At 67.5% G+C, this 23670-nt stretch overlaps 1 protein-coding gene across 1 annotated transcript in view; it reads right to left on the bottom strand.

Moving 5' to 3' along the window:
• The window catches only part of LOC132321919 (neurogenic locus notch homolog protein 3-like), a gene marked incomplete at its 5' end in the record, with an annotated part of 62647 nt that overhangs the window by 25890 nt on the left and 13087 nt on the right, over positions 1 to 23670 (bottom strand). The window contains 16 exon segments of the mRNA XM_059835291.1: positions 462 to 536; positions 538 to 743; positions 2495 to 2546; positions 2548 to 2628; positions 4749 to 4772; positions 4774 to 4860; positions 7920 to 8012; positions 9509 to 9710; positions 12091 to 12260; positions 12263 to 12321; positions 13919 to 14071; positions 16171 to 16290; positions 17321 to 17434; positions 19467 to 19612; positions 20606 to 20798; positions 23185 to 23295. Coding sequence (XP_059691274.1) covers positions 462 to 536; positions 538 to 743; positions 2495 to 2546; positions 2548 to 2628; positions 4749 to 4772; positions 4774 to 4860; positions 7920 to 8012; positions 9509 to 9710; positions 12091 to 12260; positions 12263 to 12321; positions 13919 to 14071; positions 16171 to 16290; positions 17321 to 17434; positions 19467 to 19612; positions 20606 to 20798; positions 23185 to 23295 — 1886 coding nt within the window.

Raw genomic sequence — 23670 nt, forward strand, 5'->3', positions numbered from 1 at the left:
CCCCCCAGCAGCACCCACCAGTGAAGCCGGGCTGGCAGAGGCAGTGTTGGGTGTTGGCACCTGCACCTCATGCCCACCCTGGCACCCCCTGGCACCCACACCCTCTCTGGCACCCACCCCAGCCCCTCTGGCACCCACCTAGCACCCCCTGCCCACACCAGCACCCCCCTGGCACAGCACCCCATGTCCCCTTACCCACCCCTGGCACCCCCCTGGCACCCCCCTGGCACCCACACCCCCCCCAGCAGCACCCACCGGTGAAGCCGGGCTGGCAGAGGCAGTGTTGGGTGTTGGCACCCTGCACCCCATGCCCACCTGGCACCCCCTGGCACCCACACCCTCTCTGGCACCCACCCCAGCCCCCCTGGCACCCACCTAGCACCCCCTGCCCACCCTGGCACAGCACCCCATGTCCCCTTACCCACCCTGGCACCCCCCTGGCACCCCCCTGGCACCCACACCCCCCCCCAGCAGCACCCACCGGTGAAGCCGGGCTGGCAGAGGCAGCGGTAGGTGTTGGCACCCTGCACGCCATGCCAGGGTGCCGGGTGGGTGGCAGGGGCGCGCTGTGTGACACTCGTTGATGTCCCCCTCGCAGCGGGCACCCGTGTAGCCGGGGGGGCAGGCGCAGCCGTACCCCCCCACCCCGTCCAGGCAGGTCCCGTTGTGGAGGCACTTGGGGTGCCTGGGTGCCACCAGGCGGGGGGGGCCACAGTCGTCCTCGTTGATCTCGCAGAGGACACCTGCGGGGACGGGGACGTCACGGGGGGGGGACACACACGCCTGGATCGATGCCACCCTGGGGTGGGGACACTGATGGGTGGCACCGTGGCATGGGGACATGGGGACACTGATGGGTGCCACCAGGGGATGGGGACGTGGAGACCCCAATGGGGTGTCACCACAGGGTGGGGACATGGAGACCCCGATGGGTGCCACCATGGGATGGGGATGTGGGGACCCTGACGGGTGTCACCCATGGGGTGGGGGACGTGGGGACCCTGAAGGGTGTCACCACAGGGTGGGGACATGGGGACCCTGGTGGGTGCCACCATGGGATGGGGACGTGGGGACCCCGATGGGTGCCACCATGGGGTGGGGACTTGGAGACCCTGATGGGTGCCACCATGGGATGGGGACGTGGAGACCCCAATGGGTGTCACCACAGGGTGGGGACATGGAGACACTGATGGGTGCCACCATGGGATGGGGACGTGGGGACCCTGAAGGGTGTCACCACAGGATGGGGACATGGGGGACCCTGATGGGTGTCACCACAGGATGGGGACATGGGGACCCTGATGGGTGCCACCATAGTGTGGGGACATGGAGACCCTGATGGGTGTCACCACAGGGTGGGGACATGGGGACCCTGATGGGTGCCACCATGGGATGGGAATGTGGGGACACTGATGGGTGTCACCATGGGGTGGGGATGTGGGGACCCTGTGGGGTGGACACTCTGGGGTAGGACCTGCTCATGGCCACCCTTGGGTGGGGTTGTGGGGTCCCTTCCTGCCACGCACCCAGATATGGGGACATGGGGACGGGGGGTGGGTCCCTTCCCACCAGCACCCAAGGACGTGGGGACATGGGGGTCCCTTCCCACCAGCACCCAAGGACGTGGGACATGGGGGGTCCCTTCCCACCAGCACCCAAGGATATGGTGTCCCTTCCCACCAGCACCCGAGGATGTGGGGACAGGGGGGTCCCTTCCCACCAGCACCCCAAGGATATGGGTGGGTCCCTTCCCACCAGCACCCAAGGACATGGGGGTCCCTTCCCACCAGCACCCAAGGACTTGGGGACATGGGGGTCCTTCCCACCAGCACCCAAGGACGTGGGGAAAAGGGGTCCCTTCCACCAGCACCCAAGGATATGGGGACATGGGGGTCCCTTCCCACCAGCACCCAAGGATATGGGGACATGGTGTCCCTTCCCACCAGCACCCAAGGGACGTGGGGTCCTTCCCACCAGCACCCAAGGACGTGGGGACATGGGGGTCCCTTCCCACCAGCACCCAAGGACGTGGGGACATGGGGGTCCCTTCCCACCAGCACCCAAGGATATGGGGACATGGGGTCCCTTCCCTCCAGCACCCAAGGAATATGGGGACATGGGGTCCCTTCCCTCCAGCACCCAAGGATATGGGGGACATGGGGTCCCTTCCCTCCAGCACCCAAGGATATGGGGACATGGGGTCCCTTCCCACCAGCACCCAAGGATATGGGGGGTTCCTTCCCACCAGCACCCAAGGACTTGGGGACATGGGGTCCCTTCCCACCAGCACCCAAGGATATGGGGGGTTCCTTCCCACCAGCACCCAAGGGACGTGGGACATGGGGGTCCCTTCCCACCAGCACCCAAGGACATGGGGAAAAGGGGTCCCTTCCCACCAGCACCCAAGCCCACCGGGACAGGGGACCCCTTCCCACCGCCCACCCAGCCACGGGGCCATGGGGCCAGGGCCACCCATGGGTCCCCGAGCACCCACCCAGGGTGCCGGGGGGGCAGGAGCAGAGGTAGCGTCCCACGAGGTCGAGGCAGCGTGCCCCCGTTCTGGCAGGGCTGCGACTGGCACTCGTCCACCTCCAGCTGGCACTCCCGGCCCACGTAGCCCGGCGGGCACTGCGGGGACAGCACCCATGGGTGCCCCCGTCACCTTCCGGACCACCACCCCAACCTCAGGGGCATGGTACGGTGGGTGCCGGGCACCCAGGGGCACCCCAAAAGGGTCAGATGAGCCCCAAATGCTGCGGTTGGGTTAGGGGAGAGCACCCATCACCCAAGAGACCTCTACAGCAGGTGATGCCACCCTGAGCAGCATGAAGGGCAGGAGGGAGATGGGCACCCATGGGTGTCCCCAACATGGGGAGATGCTCTGGCACCCCAAAAGGCTCAGCTGAGCCCCAAATGCTGTGGTTGGGTAGGGCAGGAGCACCCATGGGTGCCGTGGGATGAGGGGCACCCATCACCCAGGGGACCTGCACTGCAGTGGCAGGAGGGAGATGGGCACCCATGGGTGCCCCCAATGTGGGGAGATGCCCTGGCACCCCAAAAGGCTCAGTTGAGCCCCCAAATGCTGTGCTTGGGTAGGGGAGAGCACCCACGGGTGCTCCAGGGTGAGGCACCCATCACCCAAGAGACCTCTACAGCAGGGTGATGCCACCCTGAGCAGCATGAAGGGCAGGAGGGAGATGGGCACCCATGAGTGTCCCCAACATGGGGAGATGCCCTGGCACCCCAAAAGGCTCAGCTGAGCCCCAAATGCTGTGGTTGGGTAGGGCAGAGCACCCATGGGTGCCCTGGGGTGGAGGCACCCATCACCCAGGGGACCTGCACCACAGTGGCAGGGAGGGAGATGGGCACCCATGGGTTGTTCCCAACGTGGGGAACATGCCCTGGCACCCCAAAAGGCTCAGCTGAGCCCCCAAATGCTGTGCTTGGGTGGGCAGAGCACCCATGGGTGCTCCAGGGTGGAGGCACCCATCATCCAAGGGACCTCTACAGCAGGGTGATGCCACCCTGAGCAGCATGAAGGGCAGGAGGGACATGGGCACCCATGGGTGCCCCCAACATGGGGAGATGCCCTGGCACCCCAAAAGGCTCAGCTGAGCCCCAAATGCTGTGGTTCGGAGGGGCAGAGCACCCATGGGTGCCCTCGGATGGAGGCACCCATCACCCAGGGGACCTGCACCGCAGTGGCAGGAGGGAGATGGGCACCCATGGGTGTCCCCAACATGGGGAGATGCCCTGGCACCCCAAAAGGCTCAGTTGAGCCCCAAATTGCTGTGGTTGGGTAGGGGAGAGCACCCACGGGTGCTCCAGGGTGGAGGCACCCATCACCCAAGAGACCTCTACACCAGGGTTGATGCCACCCTAAGCAGCATGAAGGGCAGGAGGGAGATGGGCACCCATGGGTGCCCCCAACATGGGGAGATGCCCTGGCACCCCAAAAGGCTCAGCTGAGCCCCAAATGCTGCAGTAGGGTAGGCAGAGCACCCATGGGTGCCCTGGGATGAAGGCACCCATCACCCAGGGGACCTGCACCACAGTGGCAGGAGGGAGATGGGCACCCATGGGTGTCCCCAATGTGGGGAGATGCCCTGGCACCCCAAAAGGCTCAGCTGAGCCCCAAATGCTGTGGTTGGGTAGGGCAGAGCACCCATGGGTGCCCTGGATGAAGGCACCCATCACCCAGGGGACCTGCACCACAGTGGCAGGAGGGACATGGGCACCCATGGGTGTCCCCAACGTGGGGAGATGCCCTGGCACCCCAAAAGGCTCAGCTGAGCCCCAAATGCTGCAGTAGGGTAGGCAGAGCACCCATGGGGTGCCCTGGGATGAAGGCACCCATCACCCAGGGGACCTGCAACACAGTGGCAGAAGGGAGATGGGCACCCATGGGTGTCCCCAACCTGAGGGGGGGGGCTGTGTGTGCAGGGTGCTCCAACATCTGGGTGCCCACACACCCCACGCACCCAGTCCAGGACGGGGGTGGGCTACGGTAACAAGTGATGTTGGGTGCAGCACACTTGCACCTACGGGTGCTACAGCCCCCTTACACCCATGGGTGCTACACCCCCCCAGCACCCATACAAGCAGTGCGCATGTCCAGCACCCGCAATCCCTCACCCCCCAACCCTTAAACCACCCCCACCCGCCCCGTTTTCAACCACACCCCAACATCTCCCCCAGCAGCACCCAGCACCCATAGGCCACCCAAGGGTGGGGGGGGGGGGACTCACCTCGCACTCGTAGCCCCCCCCGTAGACTGCGGCACGCGGCGCCGCGCCGGCAGGGGTTTTGGCAGGCAAGCGGTCGGGGGGGGGTCTGGCAGTAGGGACCCCCGTAGCCACCCTGGCACAGGCACCGGTGTCCCCCCCGGCAGCACCCACGCAGCGGCCACGTCCATGGCACAACCGGGCCAAGGGGACACCTGGGGGGTGGGTGGGGGGTGGGTGGGGGGGGTGGGGGGGGGGGGAGACAGAGAGGGGTGGGGGGAAACTGAGGTAAGGTGAGGGAAGGGGGGGTGGCACCCAGAGGTACTGCCCGGGGTGGGGAGGGTGGGGGGGGGAGCGCTGTCCAGGGGTCCCAGTATCCCCAAACTGGGAGGGGATACAGGTGACTGGGCTCCCAGTACCCAAACTGGGAGGGGATACAGGTGGACTGGGCTCCCAGTCCTCCCAGTACTCCCAAACTGGGAGGGGACCCAGATGTCTGGGTTCCCAGTACCCAAACTGGGGGGGGATACAGGTGACTGGGCTCCCGGTACCCCCAAACTGGGAGAGGAGTGAGGCGACTGGGCTCCCAGTACCCCCCCAAACTGGGAGGGGACCCAGGCGACTGGGCTCCCAGTACCCCCAAACTGGGAGGGGAGCGAGGCGACTGGGCTCCCAGTATCCCCAAACTGGGAGGGGAGCGAGGCGACTGGGCTCCCAGTACCCCCAAACTGGGAGGGGGAGCGAGGCGACTGGGCTCCCAGTATCCCCAAACTGGGAGGGGATACAGGTGACTGGGCTCCCAGTACCCCCAAACTGGGAGGGGGAGCGAGGCGACTGGGCTCCCAGTATCCCCAGACTGGGAGGGGATACAGGTGACTGGGCTCCCAGTATCCCCAAACTGGGAGGGGAGCGAGGCGACTGGGCTCCCAGTACCCAAACTGGGAGGGGATACAGGTGACTGGGCTCCCAGGTCCTCCCAGTACTCCCAAACTGGGAGGGGACCCAGATGTCTGGGTTCCCAGTACCCAAACTGGGGGGGGGACCCAGGTGACTGGGCTCCCGGTACCCCCAAACTGGGAGAGGAGTGAGGCGACTGGGCTCCCAGTACCCCCCATAACTGGGAGGGGACCCAGGCGACTGGGCTCCCAGTACCCCCAAACTGGGAGGGGAGCGAGGCGACTGGGCTCCCAGTATCCCCAAACTGGGAGGGGAGCGAGGCGACTGGGGCTCCCAGTACCCCCAAACTGGGAGGGGAGCGAGGCGACTGGGCTCCCAGTATCCCCAAACTGGGAGGGGATACAGGTGACTGGGCTCCCAGTACCCCCAAACTGGGAGGGGAGCGAGGCGACTGGGCTCCCAGTATCCCCCAGACTGGGAGGGGATACAGGTGACTGGGCTCCCAGTATCCCAAAACTGGGAGGGGAGCGAGGCGACTGGGCTCCCAGTACCCAAACTGGGAGGGGATACAGGTGACTGGGCTCCCAGTCCTCCCAGTACTCCCAAACTGGGAGGGGACCCAGATGTCTGGGTTCCCAGTACCCAAACTGGGGGGGGGACCCAGGTGACTGGGCTCCCGGTACCCCAAACTGGGAGAGGAGTGAGGCGACTGGGCTCCCAGTACCCCCAAACTGGGAGGGGACCCAGGCGACTGGGCTCCCAGTACCCAAACTGGGAGGGGATACAGGTGACTGGGGCTCCCAGTACCCCCAAACTGGAGGGGACCCAGGCGACTGGGCTCCCAGTACCCAAACTGGGAGGGGATACAGGTGACTGGGCTCCCAGTCCTCCCAGTCCTCCCTCAACTGGGAGGGGATCCAGGCAACTGGGCTCCCAGTACCCAAACTGGGGGGGGACCCAGGTGACTGGGCTCCCAGTACCCCCAAACTGGGGAGAGGAGCGAGGCGACTGGGCTCCCAGTACCCAAACTGGGAGGGGATACAGGTGACTGGGTTCCCAGTACCCAAACTGGGGGGGGGGACCCAGGTGACTGGGCTCCCAGTACCCCCAAACTGGGAGGGGACCCAGGCGACTGGGCTCCCAGTACCCAAACTGGGAGGGGATACAGGTGACTGGGCTCCCAGTCTCCCAGTACTCCCAAACTGGGAGGGGATCCAGGCGACTGGGCTCCCAGTCCTCCCAGCACCCCCAAACTGGGAGGGGACCCAGGCGACTGGGCTCCCAGTACCCAAACTGGGAGGTGGACCCAGGTGTCCAGGTTCCCAGTACCCAAACTGGGAGGGGATCCAGGCGACTGGGTTCCCAGTACCCAAACTGGGAGGGGACCCAGTCACCCAGGTTCCCAGTCCTCCCAGTACCCTCAAACTGGGAGGGGACCCAGTTGTCCTGCTTCCCAGTCCTCCCAGTACCCCCCAAACTGGGAGGGGGATCTAGGCGACTGGGCTCCCAGTACCCAAAACTGGGAGGGGACCCAGGCGACTGGGTTCCCAGTCCTCCCCAGTACCCCCCAAACTGGGAGGGGACCCAGTTGTCCTGTCTCCCAGTCCTCCCAGTCCTCCCAGTACCCCCAAACTGGGAGGGGACCCAGTTGTCTGGGTTCCCAGTCCTCCCAGTACCCCCAAACTGGGAGGGGACCCCAGGACCGGGGTTCCCAGTCCTCCCAGCACCCGCAAACTGGGAGGGGACCCAGTTGTCCTGCCTCCCAGTCCTCCCAGTCCTCCCAGTCCTCCCAGTACCCCCAAACTGGGAGGGGACCCAGTTTTCTGGGTTCCCAGTCCTCCAGCAACCCCAAACTGGGGAGGGGACCCAGTTGTCCTGCCTCCCAGTCCTCCAGTCCTCCCAGCACCCCCAAACTGGGAGGGGACCCCAGGACCGGGGGTTCCCAGTCCTCCCAGTACCCCCAAACTGGGAGGGGACCCCAGGACCGGGGTTCCCAGTCCTCCCAGTCCCCCCAAACTGGGAGGGGATCTAGGCGACTGGGCTCCCAGTACCCAAACTGGGAGGGGACCTAGGCATCCAGGTTCCCAGTACCCCCAAACTGGGAGGGGACCCAGTCACCCAGGTTCCCAGTCCTCCCAGCACCCGCAAACTGGGAGGGGACCCAGTTGTCCTGCCTCCCAGTCCTCCCAGTCCTCCCAGTCCCCCCAGTCCCCCACACTGGGCAGTAGCTGACCTCTGTGGGCGGCGGCGGCGGCGGCGCAGGTGACGTTGGGGACATCGCAGGCGGTGCCACCCCACGGGGGGGGACAGAGGCAGGGAGACGGAGGCACCCGTCTGCCGGCACAGCCCCCCGTGGCGGCAGGGTGCCCCCTGGCACAGGTCCAGCAGGGTCTGCGGGAGACAGGGTGGGGGTCAGGGTGGGGGTCAGGGTGGGGGTCAGGGTGGGGGAGCACCCAAAGGGGGCACATTTGTGGGGGGGGCTCAGGAAGAGACTTTGGTGGGGGAGGAATGGGGTGACCAAGGTAGTGGTGTGGTGCTGGGGCACCCAGGGCACCCACTTCACGGGGAAGGGGGGGGTCAGGGTGGGGGTCAGGGTGTGGGTCAGGGTGGGGGAGCACCCAAGGGGGCACATTTGGGGGGGGAGAGCTCAGGATGACAGTATGGGGGGGGGAATGGGGGTGACCAAGGTGGTGGTGCTGGGGCACCCAGGGCACCCAGTTCATGGGGGAGGGTGGGGGTCAGGGTGGGGGTCAGGGTGGGGGTCAGGGTGGGGGAGCACCCAAGGGGGCACCTTGGGTGGGCAGGGTGTAGGAGGGGAGCTCAGGAAGAGAGTTTGGGGGGGGGGAGCGGGGTGAGCAAGGAGGTGGGTGCTGGGGCACCCAGGGCACCAGTTCATGGGGGAAGAGGGGGGGACAGGGTGGGGGTCAGGGTGGGGGTCAGGGTGGGGGGAGCACCCAAGGGGGCACATGTGGGGGGGGGAGAGCTCAGGATGACAGTATGGGGGGGGGGGGAATGGGGTGACCAAGGGTGGTGGGTGCTGGGGCACCAGGGCACCCACTTCATGGGAAGGGGGGGGTCAGGGTGGGGGTCAGGGTGGGGGTCAGGGTGGGGGAGCACCCAAGGGGGCACCTTTGGGTGGCAGGGTGTAGGAGGGGAGCTCAGGAAGAGAGGTTGGGGGGGGGGGAGTGGGGTGAGCAAGGAGGTGGGTGCTGGGGCACCCAGTGCACCCAGTTCATGGGGGAAGAGGGGGGTCAGGGTGGGGGGTCAGGGTGGGGGTCAGGGTGGGGGGTCAGGGTGGGGGAGCACCCAAGGGGGGCACATTTTGGGGGGGGGGCTCAGGAAGAGACTTTGGTGGGGAAGGAATGGGGTGACCAAGGTAGTGGGTGCTGGGGCACCCAGGGCACCCACTTCACGGGGAAGGGGGGGGGTCAGGGTGGGGGTCAGGGTGGGGGTCAGGGTGGGGGAGCACCCAAGGGGGCACATTTTGTGGGGGGGAGAGCTCAGGACAGAGTTTGGGGGGGGTGGTAATGGTGTCCCAAGGAGGTGGGTGCTGGGGGCACCCAGGGCACCCAGATCATGGGGGAGACGGGGGTCGGGGGGGTCAGGGTGGGGGTCAGGGTGGGGGTCAGGGTGGGGGAGCACCCAAGGGGGCACCTTTGGGTGGCATTGGCAGGGGGGGAGCTCAGGAAACAGAGTTGGGGTAGTGGGTATGGGGTGCCCAAGGAAGTGGGTGCTGGCGCACCCAGGGCACCAGTTCATGGGGACGGTGGCCATTGGGTGCCTGAGTCGGTGGGTGCCCAGGCACCCAACACACCGGGAACCGTGGAAGGTGGGCGCAGGGTGCCTGGCACCCCACCCGCCCGCGACCCATGGGTGCCCCCACTCACCTGGCACTGGGTGCCGGTGTATCCCGGCGGGCAGAGGCAGCGGTAGGTGTCCCCAGTGGTGACGCAGGTGCCACCCTGCAGGCAGGGCTGGCCCTGGCACCCATCCGCTGGGTGCTGGCAGTGGGTGCCCGTGAAGCCGGGGCGGCAGCGGCACGTGAAGGAGGCGACGCCGTCCACGCAGGTCCCCCCGTTGAAGCAGGAGCTGTTGGGTGGGGGGGAACACGGCTCAGCACCCATGGGTGCCCCCACAGCACCCTTGGGTGCTGGTGGGTTGGGCTGGAAAGGGGGAGTTATGGTGGTGTCCAAGGGGCACCCATGGGTGTTGGTAGCTTTGGGTGCACTTGGGGACATACTATGGGCAGGGGGAGGTTTGGGACATCTGGGGACACCCATGGGTGCTGGTGGCTTGGGCTGGAGAAGAGGCAGTTATGGGGTGTCCAAGGGCACCCATGGGTGCTGATAGCTTCAGGTTGCAGATGGGGGCATTGCAGGGGCATGGAAGCCTTGGGGCCACCTCGGGCCACCCATGGGTGCTGATGCCTTCATATGCAGATGGGGACACCGTACGGGCATGGGCCACCCGGGGCCACCTGGGGTCACCCATGGGTGCTGATACCTTCAGGTGCAGATGGGGGCATTGCAGGGGCATGGGAAGCCTTGGGGCCACCCAAGGGTGCTGATGCATCATATGCAGATGGGGACATCGTACGGCATGGGGCCACCTGAGGCCACCCGGGGGCCACCCGTGGGTGCTGATACCTTCGGGTGCAGATGAGGACATTGCAGGGGCACGGGGAGACCTGGGGCCACCCGGGGCCACCCAGGGCACCCATGGGTGCTGATACCTTCGGGTGCAGATGGGGGCATTGCAGGGGCATAGGAAGCCTTGGGGGCCACCTCGGGCCACCCATGGGTGCTGATGCCTTCATATGCAGATGGGGACACCGCACGGGTATGGTGGGCCACCTGGGGCCACCTGAGGCCACCCAGGGCCACCCGTGGGTGCTGATACCTTCATATGCAGATGAGGACATTGCAGGGGCACGGGGAGACCTGGGGCCACCCGGGGCCACCTGAGGCCACCCAAGGGTGCTGATGCCTTCATATGCAGATAGGGACACCACATGGGCATGGGGAGACCTGGGGCCACCCGGGGCCGCCTGGGGCCACCCATGGGTGCTGATACCTTCGGGTGCAGATGGGGGCATTGCAGGGGCATGGGAAGCCTTGGGGCCACCTCGGGCCACCCAAGGGTGCTGATGCCTTCATATGCAGATGGGGACACCGCACGGGCATGGGGCCACCCAGGGCCACCCATGGGTGCTGATGCTTTCTTATGCAGATGGGGACAACACACAGGCATGGGGAGACCTGGGGCCACCTGGGGCCACCCATGGGTGCTGATACCTTCGGGTGCAGATGGGGGCATTGCAGGGGCATGGGAAGCCTTGGGGCCACCTCGGGCCACCCATGGGTGCTGATGCCTTCATATGCAGATGGGACACCGTACGGGCATGGGGCCACCCGGGGCCACCCAAGGCCACCCGGGGCCACCCATGGGTGCTGATGCTTTCTTATGCAGATGGGGACAACACATGGGCATGGGGAGACCCGGGGCCACCCATGGGTGCTGATACCTTCGGGTGCAGATGGGGGCATTGCAGGGGCATGGGAAGCCTTGGGGCCACCTCGGGCCACCCATGGGTGCTGATGCCTTCATATGCAGATGGGGACACCGCACGGGTATGGGGCCACCTGGGGCCACCTGAGGCCACCCAGGGCCACCCGTGGGTGCTGATACCTTCATATGCAGATGAGGACATTGCAGGGGCACGGGGAGACCTGGGGCCACCCGGGGCCACCTGAGGCCACCCAAGGGTGCTGATGCCTTCATATGCAGATAGGGACACCACATGGGCATGGTCCTGGGGCCACCCATGGGTGCTGATACCCCTTCGGGTGCAGATGGGGGCATTGCAGGGGCATGGGAAGCCTTGGGGCCACCTGGGGCCACCCATGGGTGCTGATGCCTTCATATGCAGATGGGGACACCGCACGGGCATGGGGCCACCCGGGGCCACCCGTGGGTGCTGATGCTTTCTTATGCAGATGGGGACAACACACAGGCATGGGGAGACCTGGGGCCACCTGGGGCCACCCATGGGTGCTGATACCTTCGGGTGCAGATGGGGGCATTGCAGGGGCATGGGAAGCCTTGGGGCCACCTCGGGCCACCCATGGGTGCTGATGCCTTCATATGCAGATGGGGACACCACACGGGCATGGGGCCACCCGGGGCCACCCAAGGCCACCCGGGGCCACCCGGGGCCACCCATGGGTGCTGATGCTTTCTTATGCAGATGGGGACAACACACAGGCATGGGGAGACCTGGGGCCACCTGGGGCCACCCATGGGTGCTGATACCTTCGGGTGCAGATGGGGCATTGCAGGGGCATGGGAAGCCTTGGGGCCACCCAAGGGTGCTGATGCCTTCATATGCAGATGGGGACACCGTACGGGCACGGGGCCACCCGGGGCCACCCAAGGCCACCCAAGGCCACCCGGGGCCACCCATGGGTACCTGTCGGTGCAGTCGGGGACGTCGTGCTGGCAGTGGCGGCCGGTCCAGCCGGGGGGACAGGCGCAGGTGAAGCTGTTGACGTAGTCGGTGCAGGTGCCACCGTTGCGACAGGGGCGGCTCCTGCACTCGTCCTCCTCGGTGTCACAGCGGGGACCCCCGAATCCGGGGGGGGACAGACGCAGGAGAAGGTCCCCACCCCGTCCCGGCAGGTGCCCCCGTTCAGGCAGGGGTCTGGGTGGGGTGGGGGGGACACAGAGGGGGTGATGGGGTGCCCCACGGCACCCTGAATTGGCACACACCCCCCCCACACACCTCACCCCGCCATGATGTGACATGAGGGGACTCCCAAAATTCATGGGGCACCCTGATGTGGCACCCGTACCCTGCTCCATGGCACCCCAATGTGGCACCCCAGACCCTGTGCCCCCCACCCAGGTCCCCAGCCCCCCCCCCCCAGTGTCCCCAGACTCCCCAGTATCCCCAGCCCCCCCCCAGTGTCCCCCTCAGTGTCCTGGTGTCCCCCCCCAGTGTCCCCAGAGTCCCGAAGTGTCCCTGTCCCCCACGGTGTCCCCAGGCTTCCCAGTGTCCCCCAGTGTCCCCAGGCTCCACATCATCCCTGACACACCCCCCCCCCCAGTATTCCCAGTCCCCCCAGTGTCCCCAGTGTCCCCAGCATCCCTGTACCCCCCAAGTCCCAGTGTCCCCAGTGTCCCCATAGCCCCAGCACCGCTGTACCCCTCCACGTCCCAGTGTCCCCAGCGTCCTGTCCCCCCCATGTCCCAGTCCCCCCAGTGTCCCCCATACCCCCCCAGCACCCCTGTCCCCCCCATGTCCCAGTGTCCCCAGTCCCCCCAGTGTCCCCAGTCCCCCAGCATCCCTGTCCCCCCCATGTCCCAGTCCCCCCAGTGTCCCCAGTGTCCCCCATACCGCCCCAGCACCCCTGTCCCCTGCCATGTCCCAGTGTCACCAGTGTCCCCAGTCTCCCTGTCCCCCTCCATGTCCCAGTCCCCCCAGTCCCCTGCCCCCCTCCACATCCCAGTGTCCCCAGTGTCCCCAGTCCCCTGCCCCCCCTCCACATCCCAGTGTCCCCAGTGTCCCCAGTCTCCCTGTCCCCCTCCATGTCCCAGTGTCCCCAGTGGCCCCAGTCCCCCGCCCCCCCCTTCCACATCCCAGTGTCCCCAGTGTCCCCAGTCTCCCTGTCCCCCTCCATGTCCCAGTCCCCCCAGTCCCCCCAGTCCCCTGCCCCCCCCACATCCCAGTGTCCCCAGTGTCCCCAGTCTCCCTGTCCCCCTCCATGTCCCAGTCCCCCCAGTCCCCTGCCCCCCCCCACATCCCAGTGTCCCCCAGTCTCCCTGTCCCCCCCCATGTCCCAGTCCCCCCAGTCCCCCCAGTCCCCTGCCCCCCTCCACATCCCAGTGTCCCCAGTCTCCCTGTCCCCCTCCATGTCCCAGTGTCCCCAGTCCCCCGGCCCCCCCCACATCCCAGTGTCCCCAGTGTCCCCAGTGTCCCCAGTCTCCCTGTCCCCCTCCATGTCCCAGTCCCCCCAGTCCCCCGCCCCCCCCCCACGTCCCAGTGTCCCCAGTGTCCCCAGTCTCCCTGTCCCCCTCCATGTCCCAGTGTCCCCAGTCCCCCCAGTCCCCTGCCTCCCCCCACATCCCAGTGTCCCCAGTGTCCCCAGTCTCCCTGTCCCCCTCCATGTCCCAGTCCCCCCAGTCCCCTGCCTCCCCCCACATCCCAGTGTCCCCAGTCTCCCTGTCCCCCCCCATGTCCCAGTCCCCCCAGTCCCCCCAGTCCCTCTGTCCCCCCTCTGTCCCCCATGTCCCCTCACCGGGGTGGCAGTCATCGAGGTCGTGCTGGCAGGTGCCCCCCCCATAGCCGTGGGGGCAGAGGCACCCAAAGGTGCCGGGGCGGTTGGCGCAGACCCCCCCGTGCAGGCAGGGGCTCTGCCCGCACTCGTCCACGTCCTCCTGGCAGCGCTCGCCTGGGGGGCAGCGGGACGGGGGGTCAGGGTGCTCAGGGTGGGGGGTCAGGGTGCCTGGGTGGGGGTCAGGGTGCCCATGGGGTCAGGGTGCCTGGGTGGGGGTCAGGGTGCCCATGGGGTTGGGGTGCCCAGGGGGCTGGGGGGTGTCAGAGTGCCCATGGGGTCGGGGTGCCCCGGGAGGGGGGGTGTCAGGCTGCCCATGGGGTCAGGGTGCCTGGGTGGGGGTCAGGGTGCCCATGGGGTTGGGGTGCCCAGGGGGCTGGGGTGCCCAGGGGGGGGGTCAGGGTGCCCATGGGGTCAGGGTGCCCCTGGGAGGGGGGGGGTGTCAGGGTGCCCATGGGGTCAGGGTGCCTGGGTGGGGGTCAGGGTGCCCATGGGGTCAGGGTGCCCAGGGTGGGGGTCAGGGTGCCCATGGGGTTGGGGTGCCCAGGGGGCTGGGGTGCCCGGGGGGGGTCAGGGTGCCCATGGGGTCAGGGTGCCCTGGGAGGGGGGGTGCCAGGGTGCCCATGGGGTCAGGGTGCCTGGGTGGGGGTCAGGGTGCCCATGGGGTTGGGGTGCCCAGGGGGGCTGGGGTGCTGGGGGGGGTGTCAGGGTGCCCATGGGGTCAGGGTGCCTGGGTGGGGGTCAGGCTGCCCATGGGGTCGGGGTGCCCAGGGTGGGGGGGTGTCAGGGTGCCCATGGAGTCGGGGTGTCTGGGTGAGGGTCAGGGTGCCCATGGGGTCGGGGTGCCCAGGGTGGGGGTCAAGGTGCCCATGGGGTCAGGGTGCTCAGGGTGGGAGTCAGGGTGCCCATGAGGTCAGGGTGCCTGGGTGGGGGTCACGGTGCCCATGGGGTCAGGGTGCCTGGGTGGGGGTCAGGGTGCCCATGGGGTTGGGGTGCCTGGGTGGGGGTCAGGGTGCCCATGGGGTCAGGATGCCCAGGGGGCTGGGGGGGTGTCAGAGTGCCCATGGGGTCGGGGTGCCCCGGGAGGGGGGGGTGTCAGGCTGCCCATGGGGTCAGGGTGCCCAGGGTGGGGGTCAGGGTGCCTGGGTGGGGGTCAGGGTGCCCATGGGGTTGGGGTGCCCAGGGGGCTGGGGTGCTGGGGGGGGTGTCAGGGTGCCCATGGGGTCAGGGTGCCTGGGTGGGGGTCAGGGTGCCCATGGGGTCGGGGTGCCCAGGGGGCTGGGGGGTGTCAGAGTGCCCATGGGGTCGGGGTGCCCAGGGTGGGGGGGTGTCAGGGTGCCCATGGGGTCAGGGTGCCCCGGGAGGGGGGGTGTCAGGGTGCCCATGGGGTCAGGGTGCCTGGGTGGGGGTCAGGGTGCCCATGGGGTCAGGGTGCCTGGGTGGGGGTCAGGGTGCCCAGGGGGCTGGGGTGCTGGGGGGGGTCAGGGTGCCCATGGGGTCGGGGTGCCCCAGGAGGGGGGGTGTCAGGGTGCACAGGGGGTCGGGGTGCCCAGGGTGGGGGTCAGGGTGCCCATGGGGTCAGGGGTGCCCCAGGAGGAGGGGCTGTCAGGGTGCACAGGGGGGCAGGGGGACAGGGTGGGGGTCAGGGTGCCCATGGGGTCGGGGTGCCCCAGGAGGGGGGGTCAAGGTGCTCATGGGGTCGGGGTGCCTGGGTGGGGGTCAGGGTACACAGGGGTGTTGGTGTGATGGGGGGGGGGGGTCAGGGTGCCCATGGGGATGGGGTGCCCAGAGGAGTGTCAGGGTGCTTGGGGGGGGGTAAAGGTGCCCAAGGAGGGGGTCAGGGTGCTTGGGGAGGGGGGGCGGGGTGGGATCAGGGTCCCAGGGGTGTTAGGGTGATTGGGGAGGGTCAGTGTGCCAAGGGAGGGGGTCAGGGTGCCCAGGGAGAGGGGGAACCAGGGTGCTGGTTGGGGGTCAGGGTGCCCAGGGAGAGGGGGAACCAGGGTGCTGGTTGGGGGTCAGGGTGCCCAGGGAGAGGGGGAACCAGGGTGCTGGGGGGGGGGGGGGGGGGTCAGGGTGCCCAGAGGGGGAGAATTAGAGTGCTCGGGGTGGGGGGGGAAGTCAGGTTCCCAGGGAGGGGGTCAGGGTGCCATGGTTGGGGGTGCCAGGGTGACCCAGGGGTGCCAGGGGGCCGCGGGGGCACCCCAGGGTGGGGGTACCTTGCCAGCCGGGGGGGCAGCGGCAGGTGAAGCCCCCGTAGTCAGGGGTGGGGACGCAGACGCCGCCGTTGTCACAGGGGTTGGGGGAGCAGGGGGCCAGCGCCACCTCGCACGCCCGCCCTGCACCCCGGGGACACCGTCAGGCACCGCCACCCTCAGGGCGACAGGCAGGGTGGCACCCGTCAGGGCACCCAGCAGGGTGGCACCCCAGCAGGGCATGGCCACCAGCGGGTGTCTGGCATGGTGGCATCCACGAGGACATGACCACCATGGGGTGACCCAGCATGGTGGCACCCATCAGGGCACCCAGCATGGTGGCACCCATCAGAGAAGCTGGTGTGGTGGCACCCATCAGGGCATGGCCACCATGGGGACACTCAGTGTGGTGGCACCCATCAGGACATGACCACCACTGGGTGCCCAGCATGGTGGCACCCATCAGAGAACCTGGCGTGGTGGCACCCATCAGGGCATGGCCACCACTGGGCGCCCAACAGGGTGGCACCCATCAGGGTATGGCCACCTCTGGGTGCCCAGCATGGTGGCACCCATCAGAAAACCTGCTGTGGTGGCACCCATCAGGGCATGGCCACCATGGGGACACTCAGTGTGGTGGCACCCATCAGGTCATGGCTACCACTGGGTGCCCAGCATGGTGGCACTCATCAGAGAACCTGGCGTGGTGGCACCCATCAGGGCATGGCCACCATGGGGACACTCAGTGTGGTGGCACCCATCAGGGCATGGCCACCTCTGGGTGCCCAGCATGGTGGCACCCATCAGAGAACCTGGCGTGGTAGCACCCATCAGGGCATGGCCACCATGGGGACTCTCAGTGTGGTGGCACCCATCAGGGCACCCATCGTGGTGGCACCCATTAGGGCACCCATCGTGATGGCACCCATCAGGGAACTCGGCACGGTGGCACCCATTGGGGCATGGGACAAAACCACCAGGTATGTAGCCCCCCCCATGCCCACCAGCACCCATGGGTGCCCACCTGTGAAGGGCAGGGTGCAGAGCCCCCCTCCCCACCCCTGGAGCTGCCTCCCCAGCACCCATGGGTGCCCACCTTGTGCTGTGAAGTGCAGGGTGCAGAGCCCCCCTCCCCACCCCTGGAGCCGCCTCCCCAGCACCCATGGGTGCCCACCTGTGAAGGGTGGGGCGCAGAGGCAGCGGTAGGTGCCAGCGCCATCCAGGCAGGTGCCCCCGTGGTGGCACGGCCCCGAGGCGCACTCGTCCACCTCCACCTGGCACTGGGCGCCTGCCGGGGGGGGGGGGACACACGTGTCACCTCAGGGACAGGGGGACGGTGGCGTGGGCATGGTGGGGACATGGGGACACTGGGGGACATGGGGGGCATGGGGACACCAGGGGACATGGGGATGGTGGGGACATGGGGACACCGGGGGACATGGGGATGGTGGGGACATGGGGACACGAGGGGACATGGGGACACCCAGGGGACATGGGGATGGTGGGGACATGGGGACACTCAGGGGACATGGGGATGGGGGGGACATGGGCATGGTGGGGACATGGGGACACCAGGGGACATGGGGACACCCAGGGGACATGGGGATGGTGGGGACATGGGGACACCAGGGGGACATGGGGACACCCAGGGGACATGGGGATGGTGGGGACATGGGGACACCCAGGGGACATGGGGATGGTGGGGACATGGGGACACCGGGGGACATGGGGACACCCAGGGGACATGGGGATGGTGGGGACATGGGGACACCGGGGGACATGGGGACACCAGGGGACATGGGGATGGGGGGGACATGGGCATGGTGGGGACATGGGGACACCCAGGGGACATGGGGATGGTGGGGACATGGGGACACCAGGGGACATGGGGATGCAGGCATGGGGACAGCAGGGGACACAGGCATGGTGGGGACATGGGGACACCCAGGGGACATGGGGATGGGGGGACATGGGCATGGTGGGGATGCAGGGACATCAAGGGACATGGGGACACCAAGGGACGTGGGGACACCAGGGGACGTGGGGACACCCAGGGGACATGGCGATGGGGGCATGGGGACAGCAGGGGACACCGGCATGGTGGGGACATGGAGACACCAGAGGACATGGGGATGGGGGGACATGGGGACAGTAGAGGACACAGGAATGGTGGGGACATGGGGACACTGGGGGACATGGGCATGGGGGGACATGGGGACGGGGGGACATGGGGACAACGGGGGACATGGGCATGGTGGGGATGCAGGGACACTGGGGGACATGGGGACAGCAGGGGACATGGGGATGGTGGGGACATGGGGACAATAGGGGACACAGGCATGGTGGGCACATGGGGACACCGGGGGACTTGGGCATGGTAGGGACATGGGGACACCCAGGGGACATGGGCATGGTGGGGACAAGGGGATGGTGGGAATGGCAGGGGACATGGGGACAGTGGCATGGACACAGTGGGGACATGGGGATGGTGGGGACGTGGGGACAGCAGGGGACACGGGCACAGTGGAGGAGCTGGCAGGGGGTCCCCAGGGTGTCCCCAGGGTGGGCAGAGGGTGCTCAGGGTGGACAGGGGGTCCCAGAGGGTCCCCAGGGTGGGCAAGAGGTCCCCAGGAGGTCCCCAGGGGGTCCCCAGGGTGGGCAAGAGGTCCCCAGGGGGTCCCCAGAGGGTGCCCAGGGTGGGCAGAGGGTGGGCAAGAGGTCCCCAGGGGGTCCCCAGGGTGGGCAGAGGGTCCCCGGGGTGGACAGGGGGTCCCCAGGGAGTCCCCAGGGTGTCCCCAGGGTGGGCAGAGGGTCCCCAGGGTGGGCAAGAGGTCCCCAGGGGGTCCCCAGAGGGTCCCCAGGGTGGGCAGAGGGTCCCCAGGGAGTCCCCAGGGTGGGCAAGAGGTCCTCAGGGGGTCCCCAGGGTGGGCAGAGGGTCCCCAGAGGGTCCCCAGGGTGGGCAGAGGGTCCCCAGGGTGGGCAAGAGGTCCCCAGGGTGTCCCCAGGGTGGGCAGAGGGTCCCCAGGGTGGGCAAGAGGTCCTCAGGGGGTCCCCAGGGTGGGCAGAGGGTCCCCAGGGTGGGCAGGAGGTCCCCAGGGTGTCCCCAGAGAGTCCCCAGGGTGGGCAGGAGGTCCCCAGGGGGTCCCCAGGGTGGGCAGAGGGTCCCCAGAGGGTCCCCAGGGTGGGCAGAGGGTCCCCAGGGTGGGCAAGAGGTCCCCAGGGGGTCCCCAGGGTGGGCAGGGTGTCCCCAAGGTTGGCAGCGGGTCCCCAGGGTGGGGGGGTGTCCCCAGGGTGGGCCGGGGTCCCCGGGGGAGCCGTACCCTGGTATCCCGGGCGGCAGGCGCAGCGGTACCCCCCACCCAAGGGGGTGCAGGTGCCCCCGTGGCGGCAGGGTCGGGTGGCACAGGGGTCCTCCCTGCGGGCACACGTGGGGCCCCCCCAGCCCGCCTGGCACTCGCAGGTGAACCTGTTGGGGTGGGGGGGGGCACTCATGGGTGCTGGGCACCCAAGGGTGCCCCCGGCCAGCTCCCCCAGGCACCCAAGGGTATCCCCTTGAGCACCCATGGGCACCCCGCAAAGTATTCATGGGCACCCACATGCAGGTCCTACCACACCCCCCCCCCGGGGCACACCCCGCCCCCCAGCACCCAGGGGCACCCCACAAGTGTCCATGAGCACCCCCATGACCACCCACGTGAGCACCCATGGGCACCCCCATGAGCATCCCTGGGCACCCACAGGCATCCCCTGGGCACCACCCCCAGGCACCCATGAGGACACTCAGGTGCCCCCCAGGCACCCATGGACACCCTTGGGTACCCCCCCCAGACACCCATGGACACCCTTGGGTGCCCCCCCCCATGGGCAATCTCAGGCACCCCCCTACTTGGGCACCCACAGCCAACCTCAGGTACCCCCCCATGCACCCATAGACACCCTTGGGCTCCCTCCCAGGCACCCAGGGCCACCCATCAGCACCCATGGACAACCTTGTGCACCCCCTTGGGCACCCTTGCGCCCCCACCACCCCCCCCGCCCCAGACACGCAGAGCACCCATCAGCACCCAGGACCACTCTCAGACACCCCTGAACCCCTACTTGGGCACCCACGGACAACCTCAGGCACCCCTATGAGCACCCACAGACACCTTTGGGCCCCCTCCAGGCACCCATCAGCACCCAGGACCACTCTCAGACACCCCTGAACCCCTACTTGGGCACCCACGGACAACCTCAGGCACCCCTATGAGCACCCACAGACACCTTTGGGCCCCCTCCAGGCACCCATCAGCACCCAGGGCTGCTCTCAGACACCTTTGAGCCCCCCCCCAGTCACCCACGGACACCCGCATGGGCACCCATGGGCACCCACGGACACCCACAGACACCCTCAGGCTCCTCCCAGACCCCCCTGGGCACCCACCCAAGGCCCCCCTCCCAGCACCCTGTGGGTGCTCACCCGTCCCCGTGGTCGCGGCAGGTGCCGTGGGCGCAGGGGCTGCTGTGGCAGGGCAGGGTGCCGGGGCGGCACTGGGCGTCGCGGGTGCCCGGCGGGCAGAGGCAGGTGAAGCCGTTGGCGCCGTCCACGCAGGTGCCACCGTCGCGGCAGGGGTTGGAGGCGCATTCGTTGACCTCCACGTTGCAGCGGGGACCTGGGTGGGGGACACGGGTGTCGGTGGGGGCACCCTGGTGGGTACCCAGCTGGGGTTCCCAACGTAGGTAGTCAACATGGGTGCTCAGGAAGAGCACCGAGGATGGGTGATCAACAGAGGCACCCAACACGGGTAATCAACAGGGGCACCCAACAAGAGCACCCAGCATGAGCACCCAGCATGGGCACCCAACAAGAGCACCCAACACAGGTACCCAACATGGGCACCCAACATGGGTAATGTGTAGGGCACCCAACATGAGCAATCAACATGGGCACCCATCATGGGTGATCAACAGGGGCACCCATCATGGGTGATCAACATGAGCAATCAACATGGGCACCCAACACAGGCACCCAGCAAGGGTAACCAGTAGGGCACCCAACACAGGTAATCAATAGGGGCACCCATCATGGGTGATCAACAGGGGCACCCAACAAGAGCACTCAGCATGGGCACCCAACACGGGCACCCTGCGTGGGTAATCAGTAGGGCACCCAGCATGAGCAATCAACACGGGCACCCAACAGGGGCACCCAACACAGGTAATCAACAGAGGCACCCATCATGGGTGATCAACGGGGGCACCCAACACGGGCACCCAGCATGAGCACCCAACACAGGTACCCAACATGGGCACCCAACATGGGCACCCAACAGAGGTACCCATCATGCGTCATCAACATGAGCAAGCAACATAGGCACCCAACACAGGCACCCATCATGGGCACCCAACACAGGTAACCAACATGGGCACCCATCATGGGTGATCAACAGGGGCACCCATCAAGAGCACCCAACATGAGCAATCAACATGGGCACCCAACACAGGCACCCAGCAAGGGTAACCAGTAGGGCACCCAACACAGGTAATCAATAGGGGCACCCATCATGGGTGATCAACAGGGGCACCCAACAAGAGCACTCAGCATGGGCACCCAACACGGGCACCCAACACAGGCACCCAGCAAGGGTAACCAGTAGGGCACCCAACACAGGTAATCAATAGGGGCACCCATCATGGGTGATCAACAGGGGCACCCAACAAGAGCACTCAGCATGGGCACCCAACACGGGCACCCAACAGGGGCACCCAACACAGGTAATCAATAGGGGCACCCATCATGGGTAATCAACAGGAGCACCCAACAAGAGCACCCAGCATGAGCACCCAACACATGCACCCAGCAAGGGTAGGGCACCCAACATGAGCACCCAACAGGGGCACCCAGCACAGGCACCGCACATGGGAACCCAACACGGGCACACAATGCAGACACACCCACACAGGCACCCAACAAGGGCACCCAAAATAGGCACCCATTGGGTGCATGAGCCACCAGCACCTCTATGGACTCCTCTTCTCGGCAGCGGGCACCCAAACAGGGCACCTCTGGGTGCAGCCGCCATGGGCATCACTATAGGTCCCTCTCCGTGGGTGACAGCCATTGGCACCCTGGCACTGTCACCAGCCCTAGTGAGCACCAAGGCCCCCTAGCACCCATGGGGCACCCAGTGGGCACCGAGGTCCCCCAGCACCCATGGAGCACCCAGTGGGTATCAAGGGCCCCTAGCACCCATGGGAGCACCCAGGGGACACTGAGGCCCCCTAGCACCCATGGGAGCACCCAGTGGACACCATGATGCTCCCCAACACCCATGAGAGCAGCGAGTGGGCACCATGGTGCCCCAGCACCCATGGGAGCACCCAGTAGGCACTGAGCCCCCCCCGAACCCATGGGAGTACCCAGTAGGCACTGAGCCCCACCCCGAACCCATGGGAGCACCCAGTGGGCACTGTGACACCCCCCCCAGCACCCATGGGAGAACCCAGTGGGCACCATGAGCCCCCAGCACCCCTGGGAGTACTCAGTGGGCACCATGGTCTCCCAGCACCCATGGGAGCACCCAGTGGGCACTGTGACCCCCCCCAGCACCCATGGGAGCACCCAGTAGGCACCGAGCCCCCCCAGCACCCATGGGAGCACCCAGTGGGCACTGTGACACCCCCCCCCAGCACCCATGGGAGCACCCAGTAGGCACTGAGCCCCCCCAGCACCCATGGGAGCACCCAGTGGGCATCATGGTCGCCCAGCACCCATGGGAGCACCCAGTAGGCACAAAACCCCCCAGCACCCATGGGAGCACCCAGTGGGCACCATGGTCCCCCAGCACCCATGGGAGCACCGAGTGGGCACTGTGACCACCCCAGCACCCATGGGAGCACCCAGTGGGCACCGTGACGCCCCAGCACGCATAGGAGCACCCAGTGGGCACCATGGTCCCCCAGCACCCCTGGGAGCACCCAGTGGGCCTCATGGTTGCTCAGCACCCCTGGGAGCACCCAGAGGGCACCGAGCCCCCCCCAGCACCCATTGGCACCCACCTGTGAAGCCAGGCTGGCAGACGCAGTCGTAGCGGTCGATGCCGTCCTGGCACACGCCGTGGACGCAGGGGTCGCTGGCGCAGTCATCGGGGTTCACCTCGCAGTTGACACCTAGCACCCAAGGGTGGCCAGACCTCAGCACCCACCCCGTGACCGGGTGGGGCACCCAGGGGTGAAGGGCTGAGTCCCACCAGGCTGATGCCGAGGTGGGGCACCCCACAGACACGTTCCTGGCCCATGCTCAGGTGGGACGTGGTGGCACCCAGTGACCACCTCGTGGTGTCACCCACTCCATGCCCTGATGGGACCCAACGCCACACCCAGCACCCACCTCATGCCCAGCAGGGACCCAACACCATGTCCAGCACCCACCCCATGCGCAGATGGGACCCAACACCACATTCAGCACCCACCCCGTGCCCAGAGAAGACCCAACACTATGCTCAGCACCCACCCCATGGCTGGAGAAGACCCAACACCACACCC

Source organism: Gavia stellata, unplaced genomic scaffold (genome assembly GCF_030936135.1).
Source record: "Gavia stellata isolate bGavSte3 unplaced genomic scaffold, bGavSte3.hap2 HAP2_SCAFFOLD_188, whole genome shotgun sequence".
NCBI lineage: Eukaryota > Metazoa > Chordata > Aves > Gaviiformes > Gaviidae > Gavia > Gavia stellata.